Source organism: Tachyglossus aculeatus, chromosome 9, assembly GCF_015852505.1.
Source record: "Tachyglossus aculeatus isolate mTacAcu1 chromosome 9, mTacAcu1.pri, whole genome shotgun sequence".
NCBI classification, from domain to species: Eukaryota; Metazoa; Chordata; class Mammalia; order Monotremata; family Tachyglossidae; genus Tachyglossus; species Tachyglossus aculeatus.
The window spans coordinates 47,016,850-47,033,901 of NC_052074.1; the positions used below are offsets into that span (position 1 = coordinate 47,016,850).

Genomic DNA, 17,052 nt, shown 5'->3' on the forward strand with positions numbered 1-17,052 from the left:
GAGTCATCAAGTCGGATGTTGTCAAAAAAATCAATGTGTATTCTGGACTGTATTATTCGGAAGGTTTGGCCATTTTTAAAAGCATCATTTTAATTTTTTTCTGGAGGTTTCTCTACCTCTTCTCACCTACTCTTTAAAATCTGTCATTTCCTTGCCTAATTGGCACATAGTCTCAACTAATCTCCTGAATGTGAGTCCTCATTCTTCTTATTCCACTAGAAAGTCCTCATTTCAAAAATAAGCATTTGGATGTTGTTAAGTTTTGAAAATATCCAGGAGACTGATACCCTAAATTAAGTACTATTCCCTTAACCTTACTCTTTATGCCAGCAGGTAGTCATGCTGTCAAGGTTTTATTAGTCATTTACATTTACATTGTTTGCAATTGCCAGAAAGGAATAATGTTACAGAAGAAATACTTGGCATCCAGATGTTGCTAGTGAATCATAAAAAACAAGTTAGCACTAAGCCTGGAATTTTTCAAATTTAAATTTGATTTTAATCCAAAAAAATGAATTGCAGATTTCTTTAATCCTGAAAAATCAAATGCCCTCCCATAGTCCATCAGGTTTCTATTATCCCTGAGCCTTTCTAAATCTTCTTAAGCCTTCAACCACCCCTAACTTTTGTTCCTATCATTCATGGATTCACTTGTATTATACCTATGAATCAATAGTATCTATTGAGCATCTATTGTGCGAAATGCACTTTAAGCACTTGGGAATATGCAATGACATTAGTAGACACAATTTCTAACCTCAAGAAGCTTGCAGCCTAGCAAGATAGGAAGCAATAAAATAATTTACTGATAGGAGTAATAGGGCATATGTTGGTTTGTACAGGAGTGCTACAGGTGGTTGTCAGTATACAAGTTGGCGCAGAATTGCGAAGGTAGCTTAATGGTGATGATACCTTCGGGAGAAAAAAAATGATTCTGTGGATGGCTACACTCACTCCCTTGATTACCTCATTCGCTCCCATGGCTTCAACGATCATCTCTACGCTGATGACACCCAAATCTACATCTCTGCCCCTGCTCTCTCTCCCTCCCTCCAGGCTCGCATCTCCTCCTGCCTTCAGGACATCTCCATCTGGATGTCTGCCCGCCACCTAAAACTCAACATGTCCAGGACTGAACTTCTTGTCTTCCCTCCCAAACCCTGCCCTCTCCCTGACTTTCCCATCACTGTTGACGGCACTACCATCCTTCCCATCTCACAAGCCCGCAACCTTGGTGTCATCCTCGACTCCGCTCTCTCGTTCACCCCTCACATCCAAGCTGTCACCAAAACCTGCCAGTCTCACCGCCGCAACATTGCCAAGATTCGCCCTTTCCTCTCCATCCAAACCGCTACCCTGCTTGTTCAAGCTCTTGAGAGACTGAGAATGAGTGGCTAGGGAGATAGGAGGAGAACCCGGAGAGGGCAGTGTCAGTAGAGCTGAGGTTGGATAATGTGTCCAGAAGAAAGAGGATGGTTGACAGTGTCCAAGGGAGCTGGACAGAGAAGTTGAGAGGGTTTAGAATGGATTTGGCAAGAAGGAGATCATTTTTAGGAGGGAGAACAGGAATTGAATGCCCACTTTACAGCTGAGATAACTGAAGCCCAGAGAAGTGAAGTGACTTGTCCAAGGTCACCCAGGAGAAATGTGGTGGAACTGGGAATAGAACCCTGGTCCTCTGACTCCCAAGCCTATGCTCTTTACCCTAGGCCATGCTGCTTCCCAAGGCCTAGGTTAGTCTGAGAGGAATGAAACAGGTGAGCTGGGAGAACAGAGTGGATAGGTAGGAGGGAGAGAAGTGATTGAGTACAATTTTCATACCAAAGGTTCTGAAGCTATACAATTTTTTAACAAGCATGTGGTTGTTTCTACTGTTAAAGAGATTTACAAGAATCTCCTCCTGCCTTCAGGACATCTCTATTTGGTTGTCTTCCCGCCATCTAAAACTCAATATGCCCAAGACTGAACTCCTTATCTTCCTTCCCAAACCCTGCCCTCTCCCTGACTTTCCCGTCACTGTAGACGGCACTACCATCCTTCCCGTCTCACAAGCCCGCAACCTTGGTGTCATCCTCGACTCTGCTCTCTCGTTCACCCCTCACATCCAATCCGTCACCAAAACCTGCCAGTCTCACCTCCGCAACATCGCCAAGATCCGCCCTTTCCTCTCTATCCAAACCGCTACTGTGCTGGTTCAGTCTCTCATCCTACCCCGACTGGATTACTTCATCAGCCTCCTCTCTGATCTCCCATCTTCTTGTCTCTCCCCACTTCAGTCTATACTTCACTCTGCTGCCTGGATTATCTTTGTACAGAAACGCTCTGGGCATGTTACTCCCCTCCTCAAAAATCTCCAGTGGCTACCAATCAACCTACGCATCAGGCAAAAACTCCTCACTCTCGGCTTCAAGGCTGTCCATCACCTTGCCCCCTCGTACCTCATCTCCCTTCTCTCCTTCTACAGCCCAGCCCACACCCTCCGCTCCTCTGCCGCTAACCTCCTCATTGGGCCTAGTTCTCACCTGTCCCGCCGTCGACCCTCAGCCCACATCCTCCCCTTGGCCTGGAATGGCCTCCCTCCGCACATCCGCCAAGCTAGCTCTCTTCCTCCCTTCAAAGCCCTACTGAGAGCTCACCTCTTCCAGGAGGCCTTCCCAGACTGAGCCCCCTCTTTCCTCTCCTCCTCCCCATCCCCTTGCGCTACCTCCTTCCCCTCCCCACAGCACTTGTAGATATTTTTACAGATTTATTACTCTATTTTTTTTACTTGTACATATTTACTATTCTATTTATTTTGTTATTGATGTGCATATAGCTTCAGTTCTATTTGTTCTGACAATTTTGACACCTGTCTACATGTTTTCTTTTGTTGTCTGTCTCCCCCTTTTAGACTGTGAGCCCGTTGTTGGGTAGGGACCATCTCTATATGTTGCTGACTTGTACTTCCCAAGTGCTTAGTACAGTGCTCTGCACGCAGTAAGTGCTCAATAAATACAATTGAATGAACGAATGAAATGAATCTTGCAGTAGCTCTGCCACTTGTCTATTCTGTGACCTTGGGCAAGTCATTTCTCTTCTCTGTGCCTCAATTACCTTATCTGTAAAATGGGGATCAAGACCGTGAGCCTTATGTGGGACACGGACTGTGTCCAACCTGATTAGCTTGTATCTACCATTGCGCTTAGTACAGTGCTTGGCACGTAGTAAGTCAGTGCTTAAGGAATGCTTTAAAATGTAAGTGCTGAAGGAATAATATTGATTGACAGTAGTGTAATTCAGGCATGAGAAGCCCATTTTACCATGCACTGTATGAAGTGCTTGGGAGAGTTCAGTAATAATAATAACGATAATAATAATGATGGTATCTGTTAAGCGCTTACTATGTGCAAAGCGCTGGCCAAAGGAGCTGGTAGTTCTCTGTCCCACATAATGCTTACATCTAAAGTAGGGAGAAACCACTGCTAACTCTTTTTGTATGAAGACCAATCCCAGCTCCTCCACAAGACCCACTGTATTATCTTTCTATTTTGGATTCTCTTCAGTTTCTTCATGTTACTCTTAAAGCATACAGCCAGAACTATATCCAGTATTCTAATAAGATTCTAATAAGATTGGGCAATGTCAATTATAGAAGGGTTCGTCATTGCTCTTGTAAGGCACACTCATTTTAAACTGTCATAGCCTGTCAGCATTTTTATGTGCTACATTGCTCAGTCATATTAAAATTGTCATCACTTATGACTCACAAATCTGAATAGGTATGCTCAGTCACATAAATGACTTGTATATGTGCGCATATATATACATATATATAATACGCATATATATGTGAATAATATATATATTATATATAAAGCAGCCCTTGGGCATGTATCAGTCCAACTGCAGTTCATTCATTCATTCAATCGTATTTATTGAGTGCTTACTGTATGCAGAGCACTGTACTAAGGGCTTGGAAGGTACAATTCAAGTTGCTTTTTTAATAGGTCATTTGTGTGTTTATATAATTTGTCCTTAAATCCTCTATTAGATGAGAGTTCCTGGAAGGCAGGATCTGTGTTGTCTTGTTTTTATACATGCTTTCTAACTCCCCATGGCACCTAGTACAGTGCCCTGATCCCGGTGGAGCCTTGATAAATGTCAGTAATTCTGATCCCCAGTCTTACCTCATTGTCAGTATGTGTAATGTGTTTTTACTTCTTTGCACTTGTCCCTGTTGAATTTTTGTATGTCAATATTACTGGTTGGCTGTCACAAACTGGTAGTATTCACAACTCATAGATTTGGAAGAGTCTTCCTGGTGATTGCAAGCTTATTCTAAAATCACTTCACACTATTAGCATACTATTTCAAGCCACAAAGCTATGTTGCTGATTTGCACTTCCCAAGCGCTTAGTACAGTCTCTGCATATAGTAAAAGCTCAATAAATACGATTGAATTAATGAATTAATGAAGCAATTTCCTTCAAATCACTCCCCATTCATATATGACAGATCACCACTCTCCCCATCTTCCAATCCTTATGAAAACCACATCTCAAAGATTTCTTCCCCCTTTTCCCCTACTCTCTCTTGCTTTTGTGTTGCCTGTTCACTTGGATCTGTACCATTTGAGCACTTGATATTCACTCCACGACACTTGTGTACATATTGTAATTTATTTTAATTTCCATCTGGCCCTCTGGACTGTTAGCTCCTTGTGGGCAGGGAACGTGGCTACCAGCTTAATTGTATTGTACTCTTCCAAATGCTATGTATAGTTGTCTGCTTATAGTAAGCACTCAGTAAATATTACTGAATGATTGATTTAAGATTTATTTTGTGCGTTTTCAAAAATGTATTTCAAATGCTTTATTCTAGTGGTAATATATTAAATGGATACCCAGTGAGTGCAATGCAGTATATTAAGTGCTTAAGCAGTAGTGTAGCATTTGCCTCCCTCCATTTCATTGTAAGTCCGTAGAGGGCAGAGATGCCTATGAATTATGTGTCCTATTGGAGCCACCCCTCCCCGTGTGCATGCAGGCGTGCGCGCGCGCACACACACACACACACACACACGCACACACGTCACTTGGGAAATATTAAAAATATTGACAAACTTCATGGTAAATGTGTTTTTCTTAGGGTATTCTTGGAAAACTACTTACTGTTTGAAAAATTGATTATATGTTTTTGATTTTTCTCTGCTTTGTGGCTTGAAGTAGTGTATTAATTTACGTTCTATGAGTCTCCTGATTAGATTTGTGTCCGTAGAATCTTAGAAAAATTTCAAATTCCCATTACATTCCCATCAACCTTCAGTTTGTACTTGGCCAAAAAATGACTTCTCCGCGATCACCCAGACTTGGTGTTGTAAAATATTGTTTTCTGAATGTTTATTTTTGGAGCACTCAATAGTGCTCTCCGTCATGCGGCCCTGGGCTGTCACCCTTCCGTATAGTGTAGCGCAGCAGGGGTGTGAAGACAGTGAGTATGTGCGGACTTTGGGGGTAGGAAATATTTCCCTGTGTGTTTTTGTCATTCCTCCTACAAAACCCAGGGGAGTCCATAAAGTTTCATAAAGAAATTGGTAACCCCTTTCCATGTGCTTTATTTGCAGGAGGAATGCCTGCTCCTGAGCAGATCCCGCTGGTGGAGGAGGGGCTGCCTCAAACCACCCAGGACGGCTCCACAGGCCCAGGCATGGAACCCGAGACCACGGCCACTACCATTCTTGCTTCTGTGAAAGAACAGGTACTCTCCCAGCCTTTCTCCTCACCTGTGTTCACAAAAATGTGTTATTTTTCTTTTTTTGGACGTGCTTTTCATTTTGTTCCTTGACCCATTCACATTTTCTAATTATAAGGTATTTACATCCCTGAGTACATTGGGGTGACTGAAATGTAGAGCTCTTCAAAGTGCAAGTCAGAATTTGAACATGCAGGATACTTATGCATCTGCAAGTAAGGAAAAAAAAATTTGTGGTCATCGGTGTCTGTTGCTTGGTCTGCACTGCCTATGTTTGCATGTACTGAAATATTTGTAGAGCAAAATTGAAATCCTGATTTTCATATCAAAGCTCCGGTGTAAATTCACGTGACTGAGAACCTTGAGCATTTTGTACACCTTAGATCCGGTTGTTGTATCGGGCTGTCAGTAATTTTTGAACAAAGGCTGTATTTGTTGTGCTCGTGTGACTCCTAGCATATTAACTTCATTCTGTGAGCTAACGTTTTAAAACTTGTCGAAAGCTCTATGGTTTTGCTTTAATGTCATGTTTTATGTTGACTCTTAAAATTCTGTGGCTCCTTCAAACCCAAGATGTCTGCTGTTGCTAGAGAAATTGGTTTTCCAGAGCTCCAAGATTTTGCTAGTTTTGAAGCTGTCAGACAAATATAAACTCTATTGGGTAACTCCTTTCCTTGGGCTGTATGCATGTATAAAACCATTTGACCCGATGAATATTCTGCTGTAGAATATAAACCTTCATCACAAAGCCCAAGTGAAAAACTGTTCCTACTACTAATTATTGATTTATAGAATTGTTTGAAGTGCTTTATTTTCTGGATATTGGTGTTTTTGTAAACAAATATCCAGATTGTGCAGGTTCCGATAATGAAAATCTTCAAATACTTCTTTTGATTATTTGCATTTTGCAAACCAGCTGTTTGGCATGGAAAACCGTGCCTCCAGGGCCTCACATACGTCCAACTGTTGGTGTTTGGTTTGAAGTACATTACTGTACTCTGATGTCAGAATGGTCTCTTTTCACCTCCCTATCCCAATATTTGAAATTTTCACCTATTCTGCAAGCGGGTAATGTGGAATAGACATGAAAAATAACCTCGTGTCACTGTCTTCTTGAGTTTTACAGAACTGTGGGATTTCCAAGGTCCTCTAGGCACTTTTTTGTCATTGCTCATCCCTGAAATTGCCAAAAATTGACCAAGAGGCTTTGAATGTGGAGGAATATACCTTGATGCATTTGGAACTCTTCTGTTTATAACAATCTCTATTGAAGCAGCAAAGGGAATTTATTAAAATACCCCGAATAGACTTGCAGCTAAATCACTGTAAGCACTGCATTACAGCCTAGTGCCTGCAGCATGAGATTGTTATCTGAAGCATCAAAGAAAATTCCCAAACCTCAGTGCCTGTGATATCAGGCACCTCAGGTGACCTTAGATGATTTCTTGGGGAATTGCACTAAATCGATTTTTTTTTTCTTTTCCTAACAGATGGCTGGTAAGGTACCATAGAGGAATACGGATTCATCTGTGTTCATATTTACTAGAGGTCTCGCACCTCTCAAATCGGTCAGATTATGACAGGATAAGCTCAAAAATGTCCCTTCTCGTTCTCCATTTCAAGTTCTTGGTTTCTCTTTAAAGTTATGTTATCAAGGGTATGCCTTGATACAATTCTCTAAACTGTGATCACTCATCATCCCAGGACAACATATCCATCTACTTGTTCCAGAAAACTAGACATACTGTAAATGCTAACATGCTCTCCCCTTGGATACTCCTGGCACAAGGCGATATCCTCTAGTAGTCTATCACCTGAAGTGCAATAGGTTTTCAAGGCAAGAAATGTAAACTCAACTGCTGCCTGTGGTGATTGAAATTAGATCCTGAAGTAGCATCTTTTCTCACTATCTGACCAATGAAATAGAGCACCAGAAGTAAACTGGGGATAAACTAGCAAAGCGTGTTCAATGGGCAAAATCCCTAGGCTGCATGTTACAATGAAGTGACACAATCTAATGTAGCAATGACTATCATAGTAGTACAAATAAAAAATAGCAGTATTCCAAGCTCAGGACTGATTCAAGCAAAAGCCATTGTAAAATAGCTAGGCTTTGCATCATTCCTTGAATCTCATGTGTGTGTTTGTGTGCATGAGCAAATGGGGTTTAGAAACATGATTTGTGATTAATTTACTGCTTATAATTCTGGATGATAATAGTATTTATAATTTAATATAATTTTCAACAGAAATGAAACCATCATGGAAATGTGTAAACTGAGTAAATGCAGAGCTCCATTGTTAAACGTGGAACAGTTTTGCTCTGCTGTAGGTGATGCTCTGGGGTCATTTTCAAGTCATTGCATTTCCTGTTAATCCAGTTAGGGGTCACCAAAGAAGGAGTAATGATATCAGAATCCGCATCAAAAAGAAAAAATTACACCTTTGCCATCCCTAGGAGGGAAGGTATTCTTGGGAACAGCCAATTCCTGAAAATTCAAATATAGGTCACGGACAGAAAACATTATTCAGATGGAGAATCTCAGCCTTACAAAGCATTCAGCCCTGTTAGGGGTATAGCAGTTATCCCTGCTACGACAATTTTCACTGCAAAGAAGCACCTTCATTAACTCAGTATTATCTAAAACCAAGTCATTCGAGCTGAAGAATTTAGGACAGCCACACTAAGTCAAAGCCAAAGGAGGCATGGAAATAACTGTCATTAGCATCCTGATAGCAGAGTAGACCAAAACATAATGAGTTAGACACTTAATTAGAAGCATGGAATTTTATTGTGAGGGGTGAAATGGACCTGTAACCCCTTGAAAGACTTTAAGAATAGACAAGGAATAACCTCTGGATTTTCCCCAAAGTTTCTGGATTCAGCTGCTGGAATGCTGTGTTCTTTCTATCCAAAAGCAAACTACTAAGAGCCTGGTTGGGGGACGGGGGATCTAGTAATTGATCTAAATCTGTCACCCTAGTTTTATTAACAGAATCATTAAAGTAATCAGATCAGTATCTGAAACCAGATTCACAGGAGTGAGGAAATCTGATGCCCATTCTCTGTTTTCATAGTGTTCAAACGCACTTTGTAATGGAGCTTATTTTTCTTGCTTTTCACATATGTGCCTTTTAAAAATTATTCTGTCTTGCTCCCTAAGAAAAGGAAGTTTGCAACTGGCAAATAGGTTTACTGATTAAAGTATTTAGGCAGCTTAGATCTAGTTGGTCATAGCACTCAAAACGTGTTGGCATTGTAGCAGCGGGGATCTCCCATGATATATTCCACTTTTTTTTCCGATTAGTGATATTTAAGTTCTTACTATGCTCCAGGCACTGTACTAAGCACTGGGGTAGATATGCAGTGATCAAGTTGGACACAGTCCAGGTCCCACATGGAGCCCACAGTCTTAATCTCCATTTTACGTATGAGGTTAATGAGGCACAGAGAAGTTAAGTGATTTGCCCAAGGTCATACAGCAGACAAGAGATGGAGCCAGGATTAGAACCCAAGTCCTCAGACTCCCAGGCCTGGGCAGTTTCCATTAGACCACACAGCTTTTCTATGCACTTCTCCATTCCTTATATCACCCAGCCAGTTTTATTAAAATTAATTTTTGAGAGGTGCTGTGTTATATAATGTGGACAATTACAATTCAGGAGGCCTTCCCAGACTGAACCCCTTCCTTCCTCTCCCCTTCGTCCCCCTCTCCATCCCCCCATCTTACCTCCTTCCCTTCCCCACAGCACCTGTATATATGTATATATGTTTGTACATATTTATTACTCTATTTATTTTACTTGTACATATCTATTGTATTTATTTTATTTTGTTAGTGTGTTTGGTTTTGTTCTCTGTCTCCCCCTTTTAGACTGTGAGCCTACTGTTGGGTAGGGACTGTCTCTATATGTTGCCAACTTGTACTTCCCAAGTGCTTAGTACAGTGCTCTGCACACAGTAAGCGCTCAATAAATACGATTGATTGATTGATTGATTGACAATTCTAGATGTTGAGTTCATAAACCTGCTTTCAGACTTGTAAGATGAGTTTCTGAATAGGCCTGAATGAGAAGAGGGACAAGAGAAAATGCTTTGTGTAAATGACTCGCTACACTGAGGAGAATTGATTTGGAGGGGTGAGAGACTGGAAGCCGAAAGGCTAGTTAGGAGGCTCTGATCGCTGTCCAGGCGTGATTTTGAAAGGTATCGGGAAGAGACAGCATTTTCCTGTTTTTTGAGAAGGGTAGAATGTTAGTATGGCATTGACAGTCTATTTTCTGGCCTGGTAGGGTGACAGGGTGGGCTAATTTCCCATCAGTGTAGAGCAGCAGGAAAACCGTTATTGCATCTCGACTGGGAAAACAGGTGAGTATTGATTTCCTTATTCCACAGGCAGGCTCAGCTGGTCTGGCCTGTGCTGGTGTCCAGTGATTGTGTGTCTCGTGTGATTTAAATCACCTCTTTGATGGCTCCAGTGCCCCCACCCCCATCCTCGTTCCCACAAGATCACACACACTCCTCCTCCCCTTGATAGTTGGGTGACCCAGGATGAGGTGGTTTGACTGGACTTTAGGACCAGGAAGGAGGGGAGTTAGAGAAACCCCTCTCTCATTGGTGACACGGGAAGTGATGACATAATTTCTGGCTCAAGATGTGAGGCAGGCTAGCTATTGCTGCCCTTTCTGCCTAAATATTTATCTTCCCCACCTCTGGGGCAGTCCCCTGGGGCAGTAGCTCACCTCATCCCCGTGGAGTCGGCATCTACCATTTTGTAATGGGCTTGTGTCCCAGCGTATAAGGTGTGTGGAAATCTGGATCTGAGGTGTTGTGGTATTTTCAGCCATTAAAAATGTTTTTGGTTCTTCTGGTGGTGCTTTTACTTGGCTCGAAAGATTAATTTACACTTTTCAATCATTAGGACGGAGCAGAGTAGTGAATTGTACTAAACATTTGGGAGAGCAAAATAGAGTTAGTAGATACCATCCCTGCCTTCAAGGATCTTTTTATAAAAAAGATAAACCAGAGTTACAGTGGAGTTCAATGTAATTAGTCTAGTTTCCTGCCATTGTTTTTCCAGTCCTGGAAAGACAGTGCTCCGTGTACATAACCGAGATTTCTCAAAACATTACTACGCATACAACTCAGAATTTTATTGGGCTGAGAAGGTCGTGATAAAAATTGCTGTCCAAAAATTCCAATCCAGTTGAGTTTTTCATTCCGGAGTCCACAACTTGTGTGAATAGTTATGGTAGAAATTTCGATTTAGGGCTAGTGGTCGGGGCTGGAAAAAACTAAACAGTAACTCTCTTCAGGAGATTTGTAGCGTACTGTTTAAGTATAACTTGCCTCATATCTTGGACCTGGCCTGCAGGAAGATTTGATTTAGTCTTACCTTTCCGCTATTACCTGGGCTGAAATCCTGCAGGGCTTCTTCCCCAGTGCTTATTTTGAAATTGTAGTACCTGAAACATGCACCTATTTTCCTGTGCATTCAGCAACTAAATTTATTAAGTATGATAGTAGCAGAAATCCACAAAAGCATCTAGACTGTAAGCTCGTTGTGGGCAAGGAACGTAGCTACCAGCTGTCATGATGTACTCTCCCAGGCACTTAGTACAAATGCTCTGCACGCAGTAAGTAATAAATAAATTTGATTGATTGAAAAACCAGGGGTTCTGGAGTTTTGGATCTCAATAAGAGAACAGCCAGGCCTCTCTGGGCTTCAGTTTCCACACGAGTAAAATGGGGATTAAGGTAGAATTTGAGTCCTGTGTAGGTTAGGGTCTGGCTCAGTTCGATAATCTTGTATCTACCTAAGTACTGAGCATATAGTAAATGCTTAATAATGCCATAATGATGATAATTATACTCATTTATTCATTCAGTTGTATTTATTGAGCACTTACTGTGTGCAGAACACTGTACTAAGCACTTGGGAAGTACAAGTTGGCAACATATAGAGATGGTCCCTACCCAACAACAGGCTCACAGTCTAGAAGGGGGAGACAGGCAACAAAACAAAAACGTGGACAGGTGTCAAGTCATCAGAATAAATAGAAATAAAGCTAGATGCACATCATTAACAAAATAAATGGAATAGTAAATATGTACAAGTAAAATAAATTGAGTAATAAATTGTACAAACATATACAGGTGCTCTGGGGAGGGGAAGGAGGTAGGGTGGGGGGAATTATAATACTTCTAGAGAATGATTTTGTATCATGGCTTTCTGATTAATTTATAAACACATCTTTATTAAAAGATGACATTTTGGCTTTAATTTCAATACTATGTGTCGAAGGTGCCAAATTAGTAGATGTGAAATACCTAACTCCATGAACAAAAGTGCTTTAACATGAAGTGAGGGAAACAGAAACTGCAGAAACAGTGCTGTCTTTCCAATGTTTTGATTTTCCTAAATTTGAAGAACACAAAACCCAAAATATTTAAAAATAGAAAAGTATGTTTGAAGCAGGGCTATTCAAATGGATTTAAGATTTCCTTCACCTTTAACTTTACTCTGATTTTCATGACTCTGTAAAGCCATTTACTTAAATTTTTTGTGGCATTTATGTCTAATAGGGTTGAAGCAAGACAATTGAGAGGGTTTAAATTCTAAGATGGCAGAAGGAAATTTGGATCCCAAATTCGGTCTTTTGGTAGTTAGCTTTATTTTTATGTGGCTATGTTAACTCCAGTGATTATTCACCCTTCCTGTGTGGCAGAATGCCCAGAACTGAATAGCTTCCATTGCAGTTATTTACTTTATAACTCTGAAACTAAATGAACTAGCCCCTCTGTTGTACACCTGCCTCTTCAACTTCCTTTTATTTAGAGACTTAAGTTTATTTACAGTAAAATACTTTAGGCTGCCACACCTTAACCATTTAAGTGAAGAAACTTAAAAATATGGCTGTCAGCAAATTTAAAGTACAAGTCAAATTTAAAATACAAGTTGAGTGTATTAGATGACAAGTCTGTGAATCTTATCATTGAATAGCCATTGCAGAAAGTTTGTTTTTTAATTGCTTTAACATTAACTGAGAGTATGAAGAAATACACAGAACAAAATTGAGATAGGAACTTTCTACAAGTTTTGAAAATACTGAAAGGTGACAAATGTCTGAGGATTTGTATTTCATCTCTCCAAAGAACGTGAAGTATTAAAATGTTTGTGGAAATAATTTTTTGACACTCAAAAGTGGAGAGCATAAATCCTTAATTTCAAAATTCCATATTGAAAAGCCTTGGATGTAAACCACTTTTTTTCCCTCACACTCTGGATTATGCACTCTCTTCTGGCTCTCACATTCTTAATGAATATGTTAGAGTCCTTTCGTCTCCTCCTCTTTCAGAACTCTTTTTAAAACTCAGAAAGCCGTCCCGGCCTGGTTGGGTGGGGATTCTCACCTCCCTCAACTGTCTGTGCAACAGTTGCCTTTTCCATATGGTCACATCCATGTCTAACAAATAAGAAAGCAGAAATGAAAGCACAAGAAAAGGAAAAAAAGTACAAGGTTGAAATTAACTATTATAATTATTGCTGAATGTTTGCTTTTGAGTGTGGCATGCTCACATATAAGCTTCCAGAGGACACAAACTCCGTGTGTGTATGTGTGTGTGTGTGTTCGTTCTGAGCTGCCACTGAACTCTAAACTAGACAAATCACACTTTTTATAATATGGAACATTTTAGAATGTCATCAAAATGTAAAATAAGCTGTAGGCATGTTTAGTAGTGTCATAGTTCTACACTGTACATTGGAAGATAAAATGCAAAAGCAAATTTGCAGGAAGATTTTTGCCTTTTAATATGTTGAAAAGTCAAAAAGATATTTCCGTGGACTAAAACTGCAATTTTTCTGTAATATAGTAATATTAGATTTATTCATATATTAAAATACTGATCTTTTTTCCTTGTCAATAGGAAGTTAATACTTAAAACCACTGCACTGATGTCATCTTTTGGAATCATAATTTCTCTTGAAATTGAAAGGCATATAATTGCTAATTTCTTCTCAGAATGAAATTATAAATATGTGGAATCACTTTTCCTTCCTCATGGTAACTGAATGCTGCTGGGCTGGTGAGATGATTTGGATGGTTAGCACGTGACACATTGAATTTCCGACTGAACGTTTTAGTTTCTTTTCAAGCCACCCTTTAGAAAGGAAGATCTTTCAGGGAAGAACTTTTTCTAAAGCGTTCCTCAGGAGTAGCTTCTAGCTTCTAACAAAACCTTAAAGCAGCACCTTTCAGTATCCTTATGACATGGGTATTACATTATTATGATTTATATTATATTGATGAACCCACATTAAGGAAAGCTCAAATATTTGTAGTTTGACTGGTGCTAGGCCCACACAGTAACCGTCTCGTCCGATCCATATAAAAATGCACATTGTCTGAAGAACGTTTTTTAGTTACTAACAGCTTTCTTGCTGAAACCGCATAAGGAAAACTCGCATTGTTCCAGGAGAACTGAGTGTAGTCACGATTAGGCTATCCATTTCTAAGCTAGCATCAGCTTTACAACTGCTTTTGTTTGTTACAGTTTTTCCCCGACAAAAGGAATAGCCATATTACATTTTAATGATTTTTATGGAAATTGTATGAATAGTTGTTGTTGGGAGTTGTTTTTGTTAACAAAAGTATCGTGATTGCTGCCAGCAGTTGAGAAGGGAAATTGTGTCCATTAGGTTGGCAGCCCAATTTGAATGAAGCAGAAGAGCTTCCAGCACACACAAAGTCATGTTCTGACTGCTTTTCAAATTCTTATTTACAGTGCAAAGCCTCTCCCCACCCCAGTACTAATGATTGATGCCTCATCCTGTGGCAGGGACTGTCACATTTCCCACCTGGATGATTCTGTAAATAGTAAACTAATAATAAACAAGGTGATAGCTGGACTGAGGGAGGGAGGAAGGTGGACCAAAGAACCCATCATTCTGAGCCTCTCACTTTTTTCTTGGAATTCTTAGACATGACCCTCATCCTGTAAGAATAGGGTGGGGAGAAAAGGTGGCAGAGTTAGACTGTGAGCCCCATGTGGGACAGAGACAACCCAATTATCTTTTATCTACCCCAGCACTTAAAACAGTGCCTGGCACATAGTAAGCACTTAACAAATACCATAATTATTGTTGTTGTTATTATTATTGTTGTTAGTCCTGATCACTAGATCCTAAGAAGACCCTGTGGATTTATTGGCCATCACTGAGGTCCATTTCTGAGAATTCTTCACTTAACTGAAAGGCTGAAGGGAGTTTAGGAGATCAGGGAGGATGCTGGGAGGACTGGCTGTTAACCCAGGGACCCATTGATGGAATGGATGATGAGGACAGCCCGGTTTATGGGGCCCATTGCTTCCAGAGAAGAGCATGTCTTTTATAAGCCTAGGAAGTTGAGGGTAGATGCCCTGACAGACAAGTTCTTCCCCTCAGACTGACTACCCAGTGTGGGCACGGTCCCACTTTGTGGTCTTGAGCAGAGCCAGCATCTGGCAAACATCATTGAGCTGCCAGTGCCAGCAGAGAATTAGCCTTAGCACTTGGCAAAGCGGGTAGGAGGGAAAGATTTCTTTTGTGGCCAAATTATGCTTTTGGCTTGTGGCTCTTTGTTTCATGGGCCTTGACCCCCACTGATGAATACCAATATGGTGGGCCTCCTGTCAAAGAATTCTTGAGGCAGTCTGGTTTGAGTTGCTGTCCTGTTTTTTGTCTTTTCCACAAGCTCTGGAACTGCCATTGTTACCATTAGCATTTGGTTTATGCCCAAATTATATTTTTAAAAGAAAACTTGCTTCTTGAAAGCTTGCTTAGTAGACATTACAAATCAATCAGTCACTTGGGGGAGTTCAGAACAACAGAATTTAGAGGCACATTCCCTGCCCACAAGGAGCTTACAGTCTAGAGGGAGAGACAATTTCCCCGTACTCCCCACAACAGACAATAGATTGTTTTGCCCAGTGGGGACTCAGGTATTTTGTTGGCTGGCAGGCCTAATTTTCCCAAGTTAAGTTTCTATCACGAGCCATCACCACCTTTTGTATTCTAAGATAACTTGCCCTCATTAAAGTTAATAGCATACTGATCTTCCATTTCTGCTTGGTCTGATGACCAATTGCCCATATCAGAAAACTAAAGTCAAATGGCCTAAAAACTGCAATCTTTGAAGAACCCAGAAATCAAAATTGCCTTTATTAAAAAGTCAAAGTCAAAAGAATAAACACTGCTAGTTCTGCCAATAGATTTGGGAACAAGATTTGTATTTTCTAGCGATAATACCTTGCGTTTGATAATGCTTTTAGTTTTCAAAAAAAATTTGACATCAAGTATCTGATTTTTATCTCCAAAACATCCCTAGGAGGTATAGAGAGGAATGTATTAGTATCTTCATTTTATAGGTAAAGAAACTGAGGTTGTGACTTGTCCAGGTTATGAAGCGGTGACAGAACAGGAACTGGATCCCACGTCTCCTGACTCCAAACATTTGTTCTTTCAAATAGACCCTGTACCTCGATTGATGAATTCTGTGAAAATACGTGTAACGGGAGGGTTCATCTCTGTTCCAGAATTCACGAAAAGAAGGATAGGACAAAGTATTGGTCTGATGGCAGGTAAACAGCCCTGGAGTAAATCAAGCGATCCGCTGTATTTATTTGAGCACTTACTGTGTGCGGAGCACTGTACCGAGCACTTGGAAGAGTACCATACAGACACACTCATAGCCCACAATGAGTTTACAGTCTAGGTGGGCTTACAGTCTAGTAAATCCCTGAAGTACAAAAGAGGGAGGTAAAATTGGAGTGTTGCATTTTCTGCTTTGGATTGATGAAACGAAGGTGAAACCCAAGACTCTGAATCTAAGTTACAGAAAAGAATTGGCATATAAATGCAATAGCAGCAGTAGAATTCAAAATGGAAAAACAAATTAGGAATTAATCTTTAGGCTTTAAATTCTGGGATCTAGAATCCCAAATTCTATTACTCTGCCCGCTGCTAAGAGCTGCATTGAATCTTGATATTTGTTTTGGTTGTCTTGTGTCCTGCAACCAAAGGAGTCCATTTCCCACGATTGACCTATAACAATTTGATTACATTCTTAAATGACATCAAACATTCCCTGTCTGACATGTGTATCTCTGGGATTATGTTTGCCAGCTTTTTGAATTTTTTTATTGAATGTTAATGTTCAAAAAATCCTGAAGAAATGTCTAATCTAATTTGAAGAAATGCTGACTTGTTTCCATGAAACATAAGAGGTTGTCAGTCCTTTGGTAGAACAGATCCCAAATCCATATCTATTTTTCTTAACAAG

The 17,052-nt window shown here is 40.4% G+C and overlaps 1 protein-coding gene across 5 annotated transcripts in view; it reads left to right on the forward strand.

Annotated features, from left to right (window-relative positions):
- Positions 1 to 5,607: 5,607 nt before the first annotated feature.
- Positions 5,608 to 17,052, forward strand: part of PKP4 (plakophilin 4) — a 154,331-nt gene continuing 142,886 nt past the window's right edge. For 4 of the 5 annotated variants that reach the window (XM_038750806.1, XM_038750808.1, XM_038750810.1 and 1 more), the window contains exon 1: positions 5,608 to 5,736. In XM_038750806.1, coding sequence (XP_038606734.1) covers positions 5,608 to 5,736 — 129 coding nt within the window. Of the gene's footprint in view, positions 5,737 to 5,848; positions 5,946 to 17,052 lie in introns of all 5 variants that reach the window. The other variant, XM_038750809.1, reaches the window with a different exon arrangement.